The 17,002-nt window shown below is 43.0% G+C and overlaps 1 protein-coding gene across 2 annotated transcripts; it reads right to left on the minus strand.

Annotated features, from left to right (window-relative positions):
• Window positions 1–858: 858 nt before the first annotated feature.
• Window positions 859–7,263, minus strand: rnf4 (ring finger protein 4). 2 transcript variants are annotated; one of them, XM_030105006.1, is made up of 8 exons: window positions 7,119–7,263; window positions 6,520–6,541; window positions 5,036–5,216; window positions 4,804–4,883; window positions 1,605–1,617; window positions 1,406–1,520; window positions 1,202–1,295; window positions 859–1,076 (listed from the first exon to the last, which is right to left on the minus strand). In XM_030105006.1, the coding sequence occupies exons 2-8, from the start codon at window positions 6,529–6,531 to the stop codon at window positions 927–929; spliced, it is 645 nt and encodes a 214-aa protein (XP_029960866.1). In that variant the 5' UTR covers window positions 6,532–6,541; window positions 7,119–7,263; the 3' UTR covers window positions 859–926. The 2 variants fall into 2 exon arrangements, with proteins under 2 accessions (XP_029960866.1, XP_029960873.1); XM_030105013.1 differs by having other exon boundaries at window positions 1,202–1,253; window positions 7,119–7,262.
• Window positions 7,264–17,002: the final 9,739 nt, after the last annotated feature.

The raw sequence follows: 17,002 nt of genomic DNA on the forward strand, positions 1-17,002 counted from the left end.
TCCGCGGTGAACGTCATCGTAAACACAGACTCGGCCTCTGTTTGGTCCGTTCGCCCGGAGAGTCCCGCCCACTCGATCTCCTATTGAACGAGGATGACTAAGCACTTCTCCAATGAAGGGACTTTCCCCAGACTCAACTGACCAACCAGGTTCAACCTGTTCTCAGCCACAATATCGCCGAGTCACAGTGATTAGTTCCAGAACGCATTTTCTACTTGTGAGAAATTAAAACAACTTAATTTATAATTTCCTTACAAACTGCATACCGTCAGTGCTCGTTTTTTTTTTTTTCATTTTGGTGGATAAAACTAACCTTACACAAGAATAAATGTTCCCGTCTTTTGTTTCTGGAACATTCCTTTTCCAGCCATGTTTTGTTCAGGTGACAGTGAGTCATCATCATATAAGACTGACTCACAGTCATGAGATTAAGACAGCACCCTTGTGATCATCTCACCACTGACCCTATTCCATCACAAAAGGGTATTATCTTCTAGAACTTTCACTTAAAACAGATGAATGACTGTGTGTTTTCCCTTTTAACTGGTATTCGGTGTACAGCTGGGGTATCAAACTCATTTTAGTTCAGGGGTCACATCCAGAGTAATGTCATCTTGTGAGCTGGACCGGTAAAATAGTGCCACGAAAACCTTTAAGATATGAAATTGTCTATACATTTGAAAAGTCACACAATTACAATATAAACATACAGCCTGATATGTGTTAAAGTATTGTCCCCAATGAATGAATCAATGAAGTATGCCTTCTTTCTTTCATTGAAGTAGAAAAAGCTAAAACAGCAAATTTGCAGAACCAAGAACTTATTTATTTTACACACAAAAGAAAATCAAATATGATAAAAAAAAAAATTCACATCATTTATTATTCAATGAAAATAGAACATCATTGCTGATGTCACAGTGGCATCATATGTAGAGGGGGTGGTACTGGCGGTGGGTGAGTCTCTTCCTACAGGTGGGACAGGTATGTGCTGCTTTCAGAGAGTCTCTCAGACATTGGCTGCAGAACACGTGGCCGCACTGTGTTGAAACAATCAATCTGCCGCTCTCCAGAATCTGTAGACAAAACGACAACCAATCAGACTTCAGGAGTTCCGTGAGGGGTTCCAACCAAACAATCAGAGCTGAGAACACAAAACATCTTTACACCGATTGAGAGAAATCGGCAACAAGAGGCTCACCTCCGAGTGCACGTCTAGACAGATGGGACAGCTAATTGTATCCGGACGTCTCCTGAAACACACCCCAGTATTACTGCATGGGTCAGACAACAACCTGAAAGTAATGTACAACGGGGTCACAGTATTATCTGGGTGTCACACACACCAGGAGCAGGATGTTTACTGTATTCTGGGGTCAGACTGACACATGGTACTTATGCTTACGTGGAAGTGTGTGCATGGGTGTCAGTGGTGGCCGTCAGGACGGGAGGTGTGTCCTCTTCTTCATCGCTGCTGACCACATAGCTGTGAGCTGGCGGGCCTCTCCTGCTCTGAGGACCTGATGGAGGACAACCACAGAAATGAAAGACTGCCCCTTTAATGGAACTGAAGAAAAATCTGACAGTGAAACCAAAAGTTTTACCTTCTTCCACCACCTGGACCACAGCAGCATGGGCATGAAAATAAGAATCAGAACAACAACATGATTAAAAATGAGAAGAATATCATTAAAAATGTGAATATCAACATGAGCAACCTTGGGAACATCAATATCAACATCTATAACATTGGTTTTTCAAGCACAGTAGTTCTGAACTGTTATTGTACTATTAGTACAGTATTAGTGTGTAGTAATTGAAGTGTATAATACTGCATACATGTGTGTAAAACTATGTGCATAAGTATTACTGTCTAGCATTGCGTGTGTGTACAACAGAGTAAATTAAAACTTCGTATCACTGCATGTATGAGGTTAAGACTACAGCACGCATGCGACTGTCACCATTTGTGAATAATACTGCATGTGCAAGGCCCCGTTCACGCGACAATTTAGAGTGAAAATGCAAAACTCATTGTGTCTTGGGTGTCTGTTTACATGACAACAGAGCTCAGAGCCACTGAAAATGCAACTTTTTTTTTTTAAAACAGCTCCCATCAGTGGAGCCTTGCTCACTCAGAGTCTTCCTCACCTTTCTCTCTCTTATGGGATTCCACAGAGCTCTACTTTTGAGATAATTTTAAAACTCATTTTAACTCTGACTTGAGATCCAAGATGGCGGTGTGGGTGGCTGCCTCGGTGTGCTGGTGTGCATGCTTTTCTCTTATTTTCTTTGTTAATTCAGTTTTCAGCTTGCATTCTGGCACCTCTTACACCACACTCATGAACATCAGAGTCACGATCCCTGACAATCTTTTTCCCACAATCATCGCATCTTTAGTGGATTTATTGGTCATTATAGCCAAAGGTGCGGTTGCTCTGGCTCTGAAGCGCCGGAGGAGAAGGAAACGGACCGGCGCATTGGTGCGCCTTTGGAGGCGGGCAAGGCACACACCTTGACCTGGAATATTCCTCTCCAATATGTACTCTCTAGGAAACTAAATGGACGAACATGAGCTATTGATGGTGAAGAACAGAATTCTGTTCGTCTTGTGTTTTGTGCTTTATGGAGACGTGGCTATGCACAACGACACTGGACTCTGCGCTGCAGCTGGCAGGATTCCAACTCTTCAGAGAGGATCACTGCATGGAGCTCTCCGGGAAGACGAACCCTGGAGCCCCGGGACTGGTATGTCTCCATCCGGACCTACTATCCAACCCCTGGAGTAAGACGACGTCATGTGGAGCTCAATGTATTTGAATAGCAGAACAAACAAAACCAACGGCGCAAGTCAAAAGAGGCAGACGCACATAGAAAGAGTTACAAACTGCTCTGTGGGCAGACATGGAGTGGTGAGGAAGTGCAGGCGCTTATTGATAGATGGGTAAAGGGCTATAAATCATGATCGTTTGTGGTTAGCAGTTCACTGGCTGCTGGGGTGGGACTTCCGGTTTCAGTCCACAACAATCAAGTGAGCTGGACTTCTTCTTCAGCAGCCTGAACAAGTTTCACTGTAGATTTGAAAGACAGAAGGACAGTCCTGACTCCATCCCCCACCACTCCTCTGACCAGCCACAACCCTCCGTCTGCCTCTCCGCCATTACAGCAGGAGCGTCACCACAGCAGTTCATATCAACAGCCACGCTCACATGGGCCCCGTATAATCGAATTGTAAGGCGATATAAACACCTGAGTGGATCCGCTTCACTTGAAGCAGATTATATTTCGGATCCGATTGTACGAGGTAGTCCACGCTGATCGATAATCCGCTCCGTGTCTCAAACGCCGCCTGACAGCGAAGCGGAATAAACGGGGGATTATTTGTTCCGCGCATGCGTTCCCTCGTATGTAGTAACGTGATGACGTGCGCAGCAAAACGGAAGCAGGAAAGCAAAAAACAAGCCAAAGAACATGAAGATGGTTGAGAAACACTTTTAAAAAAAAAAAATCCCCACAGAACAAACACTGGAGAGGCAAGATGGCCGCAAATCAGGCCACAGCGACTTCTTCAAAGAGCTTCGTAGCAGACCACGAGTGGACTGCCCAGCCGGTGTTATGGATTAACTGGTTCCCTTGTTAATGAGTGACATATTTCTGTGTAAACACATGCTGGTAACAGCAGATGTTCAAGTAAGACTCACAAAAGACTCTAAACTTACAAATGTACTGTAACTGTAAATATCCAACATTTGTTAGAATGACTACAAGTTTCAGTTGGTATTTCAACATCTGTTGGTAACAAGTTAACATGGCCACCAGTTAATTTGAAACATCCGCAGGCGGAGCGGAGCCCCGAGACACAGACGTGCTGTGCGGCAGAACTACGGGCAGGAGGGCACTCGCTCCTTGAGCAGCGTATCATGGAGATGTTAGAACATTTTTGAGCAGATCTCCAGCAGATAAAAACACATTGCTAGGCGCTGAGGACTGCTGCTGCAGAGCTACAGACCTGAAAGTTCCGCGAGAGACTTTGTGCGCATGTCACAGAACGCTGCATAATGTGCTTCACCCAGGGCCCTTGTAAACAAGGATTCATCGTGGATCGCTTTGTCTGCCGTCCATGTATATACATGCATTTAACACAATTTTCAATCGGATTGGAAAAACACCTATGTAAACTGGGTCAATTGCAACACCTCTCTCTCCATCCAGGAGGATGTCGACAGACTCTTCACGAGACACAACCCCCACAAGGCCAGCATTCCAGATTCTGTCTGTCCAACATCTCTTTTTGTTCCAGTAGCCATCTTTTCACCAGGGTGCCCTGGTTCCACAACACCTGACACAAATATTGTTAACCCGGGTAACTTGAGCCAGTATGACTCTATCGGTCTGTGTAACGCTCATTGTTGAGGTTCAGTGCAAAGGGCCTTGCCTAAGGGCCCTAAATTATATTTATTAGTCAAAATTTTGTTTTTTTTTTTATCTGTAATATACTGTATATTTTTTTTTATTAATCACTAGACATTTCAGGTGACTCCACATGGGGTTGGAACGCTGGTGTACAGGGTACTGTTCGGCACATGCATGTGGTTTCATTAACAAAAACAACAAACATCACCCACTATTGGCCATACATGGTAACTCCAGCTTCTCTTCCATTTTCATGTCAAGTCACACCACTTTCAAAATGCTGCCATGTAAATGCAGAAAATGTCTGATGCGGAAACACCAAAATGTGTTTTCACTTGAAACGTTGTGGAAACGGGACCTAAAACTGCATGTACTACTGTGTGTACTTACCAGCACTGAGTCACTGCTCGTCAAGTCAACCACGGACGTTTCTGCAGACTCGCAAGTGAGATCCACGACCTCCTCCTCACCTGCACATCCAAAGAGATCATCGAGTCAACTCTTCATGTCTCCAACACGCACACAAACTCTCACACTGACATGCAGATGTTTGCTGTGAAGCCTCTCTGTTGGAATCTGGATTTGTTCTCCAGTATGTGAATCAATGATCAGATGTACTGACCGTCCTCGGTGCTGTCCATCACATCAATGGTCTCCGCAGTATTAGAGGGATCCTCCTCAATGGGGGATCTCCTCCTCGCTATTCTGCCCCCCCTCCTGCTCCCTGCCCTGGCTGTCGTTCTTCTGGTTTTGGGTGCTGGTCTGGGAAGTACAGCTGGTCTGGCCCTCCTCTTCCTTTGGGCCTTTAAACACATCATAACACGTTCACTCAAACACACAGCCCTGATCTCAGAACAGAAGACACAAACAAGACCAAGTTTAAGTCTGTGCGTGGGAACTCAGATTGAACCTTCGTATCGCTTCAGCTTCAAATTATTTCAGATGGATTGTGCTATTTTTTGCCTCACAGGGCAGATCATATGTTCAAGGCCACTAGGTGAAAAACAAATACAAGTATAGAAACCAAAATATGGGATGATGAACAAGACAAATGTAAAATAACAAAAGCACAAAGATGAGGAACAATTCACCAAAAAGGAATAAAATCACATGGGCTGAATGTCAGTCTACCAGTGGGCTGCTTAAGAGGACTTTTGGAGATTAAAAAAAAAAAAAAGCTGCTTGTTTTAAGGTCAAGACATCAGACATCTCACACATTAGGTGCAGCTTTCAGACAAAACGCTGATCTGAGAAAAATCAGCTTCAGGCCCACAATCATCAACTAAAACCTCAGAGTGGAGGAGGAACTGCATGCAGCAGAGGAGCTACAAACTGATCATAGGAGACAGATGTTTGAATCCATGAGGGGACACAACAGGAGCTTAAGCTTTGTTGTCCACCCAGTACATTCACCTGAGTATCTAATGGAGCTGTTGTCACTGTCCTGCAAACATGCATGTATGGAAATTCAGATATACTGTAGTTAACCTGCATAAGGATAGTGCTTTGCACTTTCAGATGAATTTGGTTTCTCATTAACTTAGGACTTCACAGACCATGGACAGCAGGAAGTTGTCTCCATTTCCATCACTGTGGCTAGTCTGATGCTGTGACACCCCCCGAGTCAGAATTTAAACACCTAATTCTGTTTCAGTGCAACTGCTCTGTATTCACACCCTGAGTCGGTTAGCTAAGCATTCCCAGGTCCTCTCATAAGTCCTGCTTTGCGCAGACTGATGCAGTAATTCATCCTTATGGTTCAAATAACACTGCAAAGAAGACCACCTCAGGGCATGTTAATGACTGACCTGCATGCGAATCATTAACACGGGCAGCAGCATGCAGTATCACAACACACACACTGAAACGAGTAAAAACACACTAGCATGGAGAAGTACATACACAGTAATGCAGATATGATCAAACCTGCAGAAGTGTTCCTATCACAGAACTCTGAGATCACACACATGCACAGTAACTTCCAGAAATGTTAATATCACATAACTTTGGAAAGCAGTCTCGCTCACTCGTACAATCAGAAACTTAAACAAATGTTCATTCCACGTGACTTTGAGAAGGCACTCTCACACTCACTCCGTTACTTACAGAAGTGTTCATATCAGATGATCTGAGGAGACACAAACAAGTCACAGTCAGTTTACACTTCACAGCCTCAGCTCCCCCTCACGTTTCAGATCTAATCCCTGCAGTCCACTGGGATCTGCACACACAGAGCTCGCATAGTGACAAAAGGTATCGAGCTTTTGCAACAAGGGCTCCTGGGTAATTTAGTTTTAGAAAAGTGCTAAACAAAGAAAGTTAATCATTATGCTGTTTTAATTAGAAGTGTTGGTAGTTCAGAGCAGCCTATTCTCTGGGCCACATGTTCGATACCGAGCGGCTGACTTAATTAACACTAGGTTTAATAAGTGCACCTATTCAACCGACCTTTGGCGTCATCACGCGCATTTTAACGTAAGCTCGTCCCGACAGTATCCAGTTAGCTGCAAGCTCGTTAGCTCGCGACATACCTTATGTTCAACAATGTGCTGTGTGAAAGAGCGAGCGTTTCGTGGGTATACAGGGACTCAGGTAAAAGCGTTTCAGGGGTACGCACCCGTTTCAAATGCAGCGAGTTCAGGTTAAAAAGTTCAGGACATAAACAAACAAAACGAGCTAACAGCTCCGCTAGCTTCTCCACTCACCGTCAGCGTCTCCTCCTGGTTTTATTAACCGTTCACCACTTTAACCATGTCAGCGCGGCGCTAAACAACACGGAGTGTAACTAACCGTTTCGAAGTCAGTTGTGTGCGCCGTCGGTGTGAACGGGAGTGCGGAAAAAGTGCACAGCCACAGATTTCTTTCTTCCTCTTCTTTGCTGACGGAAGTGGTGAACGAAGTTTAAGTTGGTGAGCGCCCCCTGCAGCACCACTGCGCTAACTACAACAGCTCCTCATGAAAAGCGTTTGATTAAAACAAAAAAAAAAAAAATATACCGGTATCTATTATTGTGTAGAAACAGTTCTCCTGTAATTAAAATTACGTCAATGGCCAAATAATAATAATAATAATAACAATAATAATAATAATAATAATAATAATAATAATAATAATAATAATAATAAATTTTATTTGTCATGCGCTTTACATTTCAAAAGAAATCTCAAAGCGCCACAGAGCAAGATTAAAAACAATTGTCAAAGGCAAAAATACAAGACAAAACAGAACAAAAATAACATTTTAAAACTTCAAAGTCACTATAATAGAAACATAATGAATCTAGTAGGCCTTTTTAAATAAAAAATGTCTTGAGGCCTTTTTTGAAGGTATCCACATTAGTGGGGCCCTCAGGGTCTCGGTGAGGGTATTCCACAGCCGAGGGGGCACTGCCTGGAAGGCCCTGTCCCCCATGGTGGAGAGTTTAGTCCAGGATTGATGGAGGCAGTAGGTGGAGGAGGAGGAGGAGCGGAGACTTCGTGTGGCGGTGTGGAGGGTCAGTAGTTCGCGGAGATAGGCAGGGGCGGTTCCATGTAGGCATTGGTGAGTGAGGAGGCAGACTTTGTAGTGGATCCTGTATTGGATTGGCAGCCAGTGGAGAGTTTTGAGTATGAATATGATCAAATTAGCGCCTCCTTGTCAGGATCCGGGCAGCACAGTTCTGAATGTGCTGCAGCTTTTGCAGACTCTTGCCAGGGATCCCGACGAGGAGGGCATTGCAGTAATCCAACCTGGAGGAGATGAAGGCATGGATCAGCCTCTCAGCATCTGGTTGGGAGAGGGAGGGGCGGAGTTTGGCGATGTTTTTGAGGTGGAAGAAAGAGATTTTACAGAGGTGGCGAATGTGGGTTTGAAACATGAGCTGAGGGTTAAAAATGACTCCAAGTTTTTTAACAGAGGATGACAGGGAGATGTTATGGCCAAAAATGAGAAGACTGCTGAGGGTGAGGGACTGAGTTTGGTGGTATACCAACCAGGATGGCTATGGTTTTATTGCTGTTCAGTTGAAGAAAATTTTCAGTATGTATATTATATGTAATGTATATTTTTCTTTTACAGGTATACCACATAAAAGATGTTCTTTTTCAAGGTCATACAGTTTTTTAAGTTTACAACCAGCTTTGCCAATCTACCCAAAAAAAAAAAAAAAATTACTAAATTCACCACCCAAAAATAAATTCTCAGTTACTGTCTTCGGCACACACCTATAATCAAGTACCAGAATTACACCCCAAATGTAAACAAATACACTATTCCATTATTCCTATAAAGTTAATCATTTCTTTTACCATTCAGTTTAAATTAAAATTGTTTATATTATTTGTGAACTTGTTGTAGCAGTTGTATGAGTATTTGAAGGAAATGTAGAAAGGAAAACGATGTCTCAGGCATCATAACATGAATACAAAGAAAGTGAGCAAAGCCCTGCCCTCCCAGAGCCTACCTGTTCAGGTAAACCCTCAGACAGTCACAGAGGTAACAAGCAGATGATCAGAACAGATGGATAAAGTCAGGAGATGGCTCAACAAACCAAAGAAGGTAATATATGCATTTTTATTATCAGTAGTAGAAGTGGCAGTAAATAATGCTGCAACGAAGGTGAAATTTGGTTGCAGTATTACTTTTGGGCACCTGAAGGCTTCTTTAAAACAATCACTTCGTACAACAGTATTTTTTTGTTCATGTTGTCTATTAAACAACAGATTTAGCTTATTTTATTGTCTTTATCTTACCAAAGTTTTCTTTATATTTATTCTTCATTTTCTGTCTTACTTAATTGCTTTGATTGATTGAATTTCATAATCTTTATCATTTATGGTTCAGATGTTTAATGTATTTATTTATTTCCTTGTGTGTCTGAATGGTGCTGCGTAAATGAATTTGCATTCCAATTGCTGCAGTTTCAAGGATAAAAGAAAAAAAATGAACTGGTTTAACTTTAATTAAATAAATAATTTCTTAAAGGGAGAGACATGACTTATTGTGGCTGGATCACAATTTTTAAAGAATGTTTTATTTGTTTCCAAATTTATCAATGTAAGAAAAAGTTCAAAGAAACAGAGAATACCCCCCCCCCCCCATTCTCCTGTACAAGTAAAAATTAAAAGGATGCGTCACTCAAACTAATGAGTAATAGTTATATACAAAATTTCAGACATGCTAGAAGAGTTCTGATATAGATTGTCATGTTCTGTAGTTTCTGTAAACTCACAGTTCTTACCTGAGCTGTTGTGGTCATATTAGTATAGACACCTGTTTGGTCCACGTGCGTTTTTGTGAGATCCTTTTAAATGAACTCTATTGTATTTCCTGGGTGAACTGCTGCTGGACTTTGTTAAGAGAGAACAGATGGAGTTACATGTGTGTGTGTGTGTGTGTGTGTGTGTGTATATACACGTGGTCTCTGTCAGTGAAAATGTGCCCCAGGTTGGGTTTCTGTCTTCAGACGGGCTCCTCTGTGTGCTGAAGAGCCCGAGGACACAAACTGAGGACACCACACACGCATACGTTCATGGAGACACAGCCACACATGACCAAACACACAATGAGACATAATCAGAAACTTTCAGACACAAGGAGAAACAATCAGACACAACGTGACACACTCAGAGACGTTCAGTGCCAAGACACCGGCAGACCCAGCATGTTTGGATTTACTGTTATCAGCAAGATGAAGATAACTGTTGTTTTAAAACAGGCTGTTGAAAACCAGCAGATGGTCCGACCTTTGACCCCAAACATGAGACATGCCTGCTCTGAGCCAGCCGTCTGCGCAGAGACCCAGAGCCCGGCCCGCCAGCTGCTGGACAGTCTGCTCCTGGACATCAGGTGATTCACTCAAGAATAAAAATGTCTCAAAATGCAAAGAGGATTAGAAGTTTGATACATCAAACTTGATGGGAAGACACGCAAACACACACTGTGTGAATTCACTGTTCACAAACTGAATTAATTTGACCTGATATTAGCTTCTCATACAAAATTGTATTTATTTTTGCTCAAAGACAGAAGATAAAGTGACAAATTGCTGCAAACACAAGTTTGAACAAAGTGTAACAGTAAGACATTAACACGAAAAAGCCCGGGATTTTCTTACCCCCATCCACGGCCAGAATATACCTGATTTTAAATTTGTAACTCAGCAGCCGACTATCATCTCCTTTTCATTTGTAAATGAAGCCAGACCTTCTTGCTGAGTGGTTCATGTTTAACTCTTAGGGGCACTCATGTACTGCAGGGCAACTGCAACAGCAAATATCTGTGAACCTATCAGAAATCCTATTTCTACACAGTCAAAGGCCCTGATGCAAAACTGCCATTGAATTTAAAGGTTTTATTTGAAAGTGTTTTATTTGCTTTTAAATATGATTTATGTTCATTACTGAGTGTTTTATCCCGTACTCATTTCATATGCTTCTTGATGCTTCTATGTTTGTGTGTACACATGTTGTATGGGGCTGTAATATGCACATGCATTTTTTTAAATAACCATGCGATACTTTGTACCACTGTGGATGTTGTAAGTGTGCAAAACAAACCTGAACTGACTTCCTCTGTCACAAGTTATCATCAGACCAGCTGTTTGCATGGATGATTTTTTTTTTTTAATCAATACATCTGCTTTCATAGATGTTAGTTCACATAGTGCAAGTGTGCACAGTCGCATTCCTGTAGCCTAACAACTGAACCTTGTCATGTCTTACAAAGTCATGTTTGTATGACATGACAAAAGTCCAGTGTTGTTATTTACCTTACAGAGTTTGACCCTCTGAAGGTCTGAATGTCAGAGAGCTGAGCAGAACATCTCCAGTGTGCCAGTTGACCCAGGCTGATCTGAGCACTGAGCAGCCTCAATAAAGTTAACATTCATCCACACAGCTTTTGCTTTTATTGCTGAGAAACACAGAAATCCCGATGAAAACGAGAAAAGAAATATTTTAAAAAAGACTAGATATATCAATAGATGGAAAATGTAAAAGCAGGCCTACTGGGTGTGGTGTGGCGTGGTGTGGTGAATGGGTGGATGTGAACATGAACAATGAATAAAGTAGGGAACCAAAGTGCATAAATAGCTCACGGCTTATAAAAGTCACTGACTTCAAGAATTTCAAGTTGTACGATTGTCAACTAAGCTAAAATGCAGAGAATCTCCAGCACTCAGCAGCTTTGGACCTGATCCTGAACCAAGTTAATCCTGAGACTCAGATGGAGAAGACAGAGACCTTCAGCCGGATTCAGACTCTGAAGTTTCTTCTGGTAAGAGTTCCCAAACATCCTGTTGTTTTGCTTATTATGGCAGTTATGTTTTAAGAAAAAATAAAACCCGAATAACAGATTAATCCTAAATAAATACAGACAAGGTGTTGTTTTGATGATATAATTAAAATGGATTTGGAAGTCTCGTGGCTCACATCTCAAAATACGTCCACCCTCCAGATGAGAAGACTTCATCCCCGCAAAAAAGAGAAGTCATCTGGATAAACGCTGGGCCGAGGGAGAAGGCAGAAGATGGCAGAGTGCGGTGTGAAGAACAGGTCAGGAGGTCAGGAGGCATCTCCTTCACAGCACACCACAACCCTACGCCGCAAATGGAGAGCCAACGGCTTTGGTCAGCAGAGCGGTGTCAAGTGCTTTATCAGGCCTGCACTGGGCTGCAGGAGAGACAGCTGGACTTCCTGGTGGGGCGTCATTCGAGCTTTTTCAGTCACATTATGGAACCATGAAGGACAAACGTCTTCGACAACAACCTCCCACACCTGGCCAGGGTCAAAGGGCAATGTGCCAGGTGAATAAGCGCGCCACTGTGCGCTCTGTGGTCTGCTTCAGATACACGTGTGGCAAATACAGGAAAGAGGTGGAGCGGCAGTGCCAGGTCTGCTCAGACAATGCAGAGGGTTGAAGAGCTTTTTGACATGGGCATTTTTATTCCAAATGATTTCTTCTATATGCTGCAAAGTTTTGTGTATTTTTTTAATATTTGTACAGCAATTTCTTGGGAAACGTGTCTTCAAATTTTGTGCAATAAATGTCAGCAAGAAATGAAAAAAGATAAACTGTGTCGATCTCTTACTAAGAAGAGAAGGCAGGGCCGTTTCTAGCTTCATGGGGGCCCTAGGCAAGATGTTGTTTGGGGGCCCCTATTTTTTCAGACTGTAATGAAGAGATTCCTAACCCTTTAGATGGTCTACTAAGCCTAGGCTACAGTTAAAATCAAACGTCTTAATAGTTGAGCCACTCAGACAAGTTAAACCGATAAGACTATAATACAAGGAAAATCATCCTCTATATGTCAATAAATAAAACAGATTGAGAATTTATAAAAGAAAAAAACATTTACTTTAAATAATAAAACATAGCAAATCAACATGTATTTTAAAGTTCAACAATCAAAACAAACCACCGCTTAAAATAATACTTAACACGACAGTCTCACACTCCGCACAACAGCTAATAACACACTATTCACAGTAACAGTCACAGTGTATTGCGTTCAAAATGTCTGCTTCCTAGCTTTCTGCCATCTTCTTTTCTGGGAAACGTAAAAACAGAACTGATCTGAAATGGCCCTCTGCCTATCAGTTCTGAATGAATCAGAGAAAACTGACGGCCACTGGCAGGTCAGCTGGATCAAAAACAGACAGCTGACCATCTAAATGTGCAGCTGATGCTTCCTGGGCAGAAAGAGGTTCTGAAGTGAGTGATTGTTCTGGAGCTTTCTGGACAGAAGGAGGTTTGGAAGCACGTGATGGCCCTGGGGCTTCCTGGTCAGGATGTTCAGACGATCACTCAGACTCGATGTCTGGAGCGCCAAAATATTTTAGAATTGCTCCTGCAATGACAAAGCTCATGGGGTTATCAAGCAAAAAATAGATCCTGAGTACATATTCTATTTTATTATTACAGCGTTGTTGCAGTAATGCAGAAAATTAAAATTATCTGTCTTTAAACTAAACATTGTGATGTACAGCGTCCCTTTAAAGTTTGTACCCAGTTACAAAGTTGCCACTTTTAAGAGTTTTCTGCATTAGTTTACCAATTGTACTAAATTAATAAAACTAAGACAAATGAACCACTGCCATGACAGTCTAAAATATTTATAGATCACACTCATTGAACACATTACTTGTATTTGTTTTTATTGGTTTGATATTGTTTTATTGGTTTTAAATTATGTACTTATTTTTATTCATATACTTTAATTATTTTGGAGCGCACTTTGGTCACTGTATGTGTTGTAAAGGGCTCTATTAAATAAATGTTGATTGATTGATCGATTAAAAAACAGACCTTTAAAAGAGTTCTTTAAATTAAAAACAAAAAAGTGGCACAGTTTTAATTAGAGTCCTATACAATACACTCTAAATTTAGTAAATTAATTCTAACTAATCATAAAATAAAGTGTAAAATATGTGAGAGACAACTTCCACACAGAGCAGACTACTACAACAACATGCCTCCCTCCTTATAATCTGAATGAACGGCTCCACGGTCCGGAGTCAGCCAATCATTCCCGGCAAGACAGGCCAGCTTTCATGAGACAAAGCTTAAAGCTGAGTTTGTGACGAACAGATAATAGCAGACAGCAAGCTAACATTTATCCAACACCAGATAGTGCAACAAATAAACAAACTTGCAAAAAGAAAAAAAAAAAAAAAAAACAAGTTTCACCTCGACCTCTGCAGCCCACATCACCAGCAATTGACTTACCTTTATCCTTTGAACGTTTTTCTTCCTCAGTCTTCTTTTTTTCCGTTTTTCCGCGCCGCTGGGCTTTCTTTTTGATACCATTATGGTTTGTTTTGTTAATCCACTCGCTAATGACGGGGAGCTGTCAATCATTCCCATCGTACCTGTCGGCGGCCGCTACGTGACGTCACTTGCTGTGTGACAGTGCGGTCCAACACACTAATAATGCCACAAATCATTGCAGTTTATTTTATTTATATCCAACGTCTATTTTTAAGCATATTAGAGGTGTAATAAACACAAGAGCTAGCTACAGATAAAAAAAGGACATTTTAATTTTCCTCAGAAGAGGTTGAACATGCAGCTTTGGGGCCCCCTGGTGGCTTGGGGGCCCTAGGCATTCGCCTAGTTGGCCTATAGGAAGAAACGGCCCTGAGAGAAGGGAAAATAATTGTTGTGATCACAAAGTGGAAGGATTCATCAATAATCTCCCACTCAGCTGGCTGTGCAGATGATCTCTCTCTCTAACGTTACTTTACAAAGTAAAAATACTGCAGGCAATGGCGCCCTCCAGTGGCACAAATGTAACATGACCTTTGACCTTGTTTTTTGGCAGCGATCTGGACAGAGATTTATTAAGTGAGTTCGTAGTGAAGGACTTCGATCCAGATCTGCTTGTCACCACCAGACTGGCCATGCTCAGGTGAGGCAGACAGGTGGAGAGCAGTGAACCTTCAGACTATCCAGCTCAGACTGCAGTCCTCTGCGGTGCGTTTGGTTGATTCTTGGAGTGTTTCTCCTCAGGAATCTCCTGCAGGGCCCTCAGAGCTGGACTCCGGTCAAACAGCCGACCGGTGAGAGGATTCTCCTCAACAGGTGGAGCCCCGATCCTGCAGGACGCCCTGAGGTGATAGACCTCAGAGCCGCTGCCTCCCTCCCCTCGTCTCCTCACCCCGCCTGGAGGAGGAGGAGGGGGCAGCCGCCCGGTTCCCTGCCCTGCTCCCCTCTGCTGGGGGAGAGGCGCTCCTCCCCCGCCCCTCCCTCAGCTTTGTCTCGATTATTGGTGGAGGCCGCTCTGCAGAGGTGCAAAAACCCAACGAGAATCCCGACCCAGCCCCAGGCGTGTGAGGGGGAGCCCGCCCCGGTGAGTGCTGCTGGGAACGAGCTGTCTGGCATGAGTGGAGAGGAAGAGGAGGATCCTGGAGAGTGGAGGGCCGAGTCCTTCAGATACTGTCTGCTGACGCCCTGCGTCTGCTGCCGGTGAGTTTCCTCAAAGATCACATTGAAAACAAACAAAGAGAAATCCCCTCCAAAACGCCTTCATCCTGCTGCAGGTGTCCCAGCGCTCCACCCTACGAAGACTCTCACACATCCACGGGTGTGTACGGTGAGCAGGGTTTACACCCAGATGAAGCACCACAGCCGGGTCAGCGCTCCACCCTGTACCCCAGTCTGAGCCTGTGGAGGATCACAGCTGACTCTCAGGTGAGACGGGCCTGCCCCTGACTGCAGGGTCAGAGTTCACCACTGTTCACACGTCTTCAATGACTTTGTCCCAGAATGAAGTCCGCAGTGAAAACACTGATGTTCTGCTGCAGCTCCAGATGACTTCAGGTGAGACTCTCACATCCTCACACCTGACCTTCCACCTGCCACGCCCCCATGTGTGTTTATCCCACCAAACGTCCTCAAACCTTTCCAGATGAACGGGGTGAAGAGTCCAGCCTGAACGCTGCTGACATGAGTGTGTTCATGAAGACCGTGTTTGACCTCAGCAGCTGCAGGAGGCAGACCGGTGAGTCTCACATCTCCATCTGACCTGCTTAACATCTTCAAACACATCATCATGTGACCAAATGAAAGTGGTGTAGCTTTGTTAGCAGTTTGTAATTTCCTGTTACTGCTCACATCAGGCAGGTTTTTTTTTTGTCTTTGCAGCTGAACCTGGGAAACTCTGCAGCTTCTGTTCATGTGAACCCAGTGAGGGGGATTACTAATGCAGGTGACGGTAAACCTGGGAACTAAGTAGAGTTCAGGTGAAATTTGACATGTGATGTTTGTCTTCCTATTGTGTAGTTATTGTTTCAGGTGTTGGATTTTTTTTTTTTAACTGTGATGTTTCAGGTGCTCTGTGGTCCCCGTTTGTCTCACTTCATCATGTGGCCTCAGATTCATCAGTTCAGTTGAAGCCCCCCCGCCCCCCAACCTCTGGAGGTCACCACGGGTCACTTCCTGTCACATCAGTACTGCTGTTGCTGTAATGAAATGTACAATCCTCTGTCAACTGCTAGATTTATTGAAAGTGATAGATTTTTTTTTTTTTTGTGACTGGTTAATGATTAGCAAATAATTGCTAGTATTTACCGATTCTAGAAACTAGTCCAGTCTGAACTGGAAGATCTTCAAGGTAGAGACTCTGTTAGCCTCCTGAAGTCAAACTGGGACCTGGATCAGCAAGAGAGGAATGGATAGCTGAAAGTTTCAACTCTTTTTCTACTTGTAGTTAACAGGCCATAGGTGACAAGTGGAGGGAAAACTGTAAACACCAACAAGACGGTCATTATCGACATTTCAGTTACTTCAATAAAAATCCCCTTAGTTTCTTTGCCACTCATCAAATTACTGCAGAAACATGCAACAGCTGAAGCAGATCCTGCTGTTGCATTTATGTAATGTAAACTCTTTGATTTTACAATTGTTTATTAATGCGACTTGTACACACACACACACTCTGTGGATTGAGTTTTAACATTCTCAAGTTTGTGTCCTCTTGTAACCTCTCCGCCCTTCTCTAGATCACTGTGAAATAAAAATGTGTCCCTAATAATCTGGTTAAATTGAATAAAACAGCCATTGATGATCTCCCAATACGTGACCCCGACTCTCTACAACAAAGCTACAAAAC

This window comes from Salarias fasciatus, chromosome 2 (assembly GCF_902148845.1).
Source record: "Salarias fasciatus chromosome 2, fSalaFa1.1, whole genome shotgun sequence".
NCBI classification, from domain to species: domain Eukaryota; kingdom Metazoa; phylum Chordata; class Actinopteri; order Blenniiformes; family Blenniidae; genus Salarias; species Salarias fasciatus.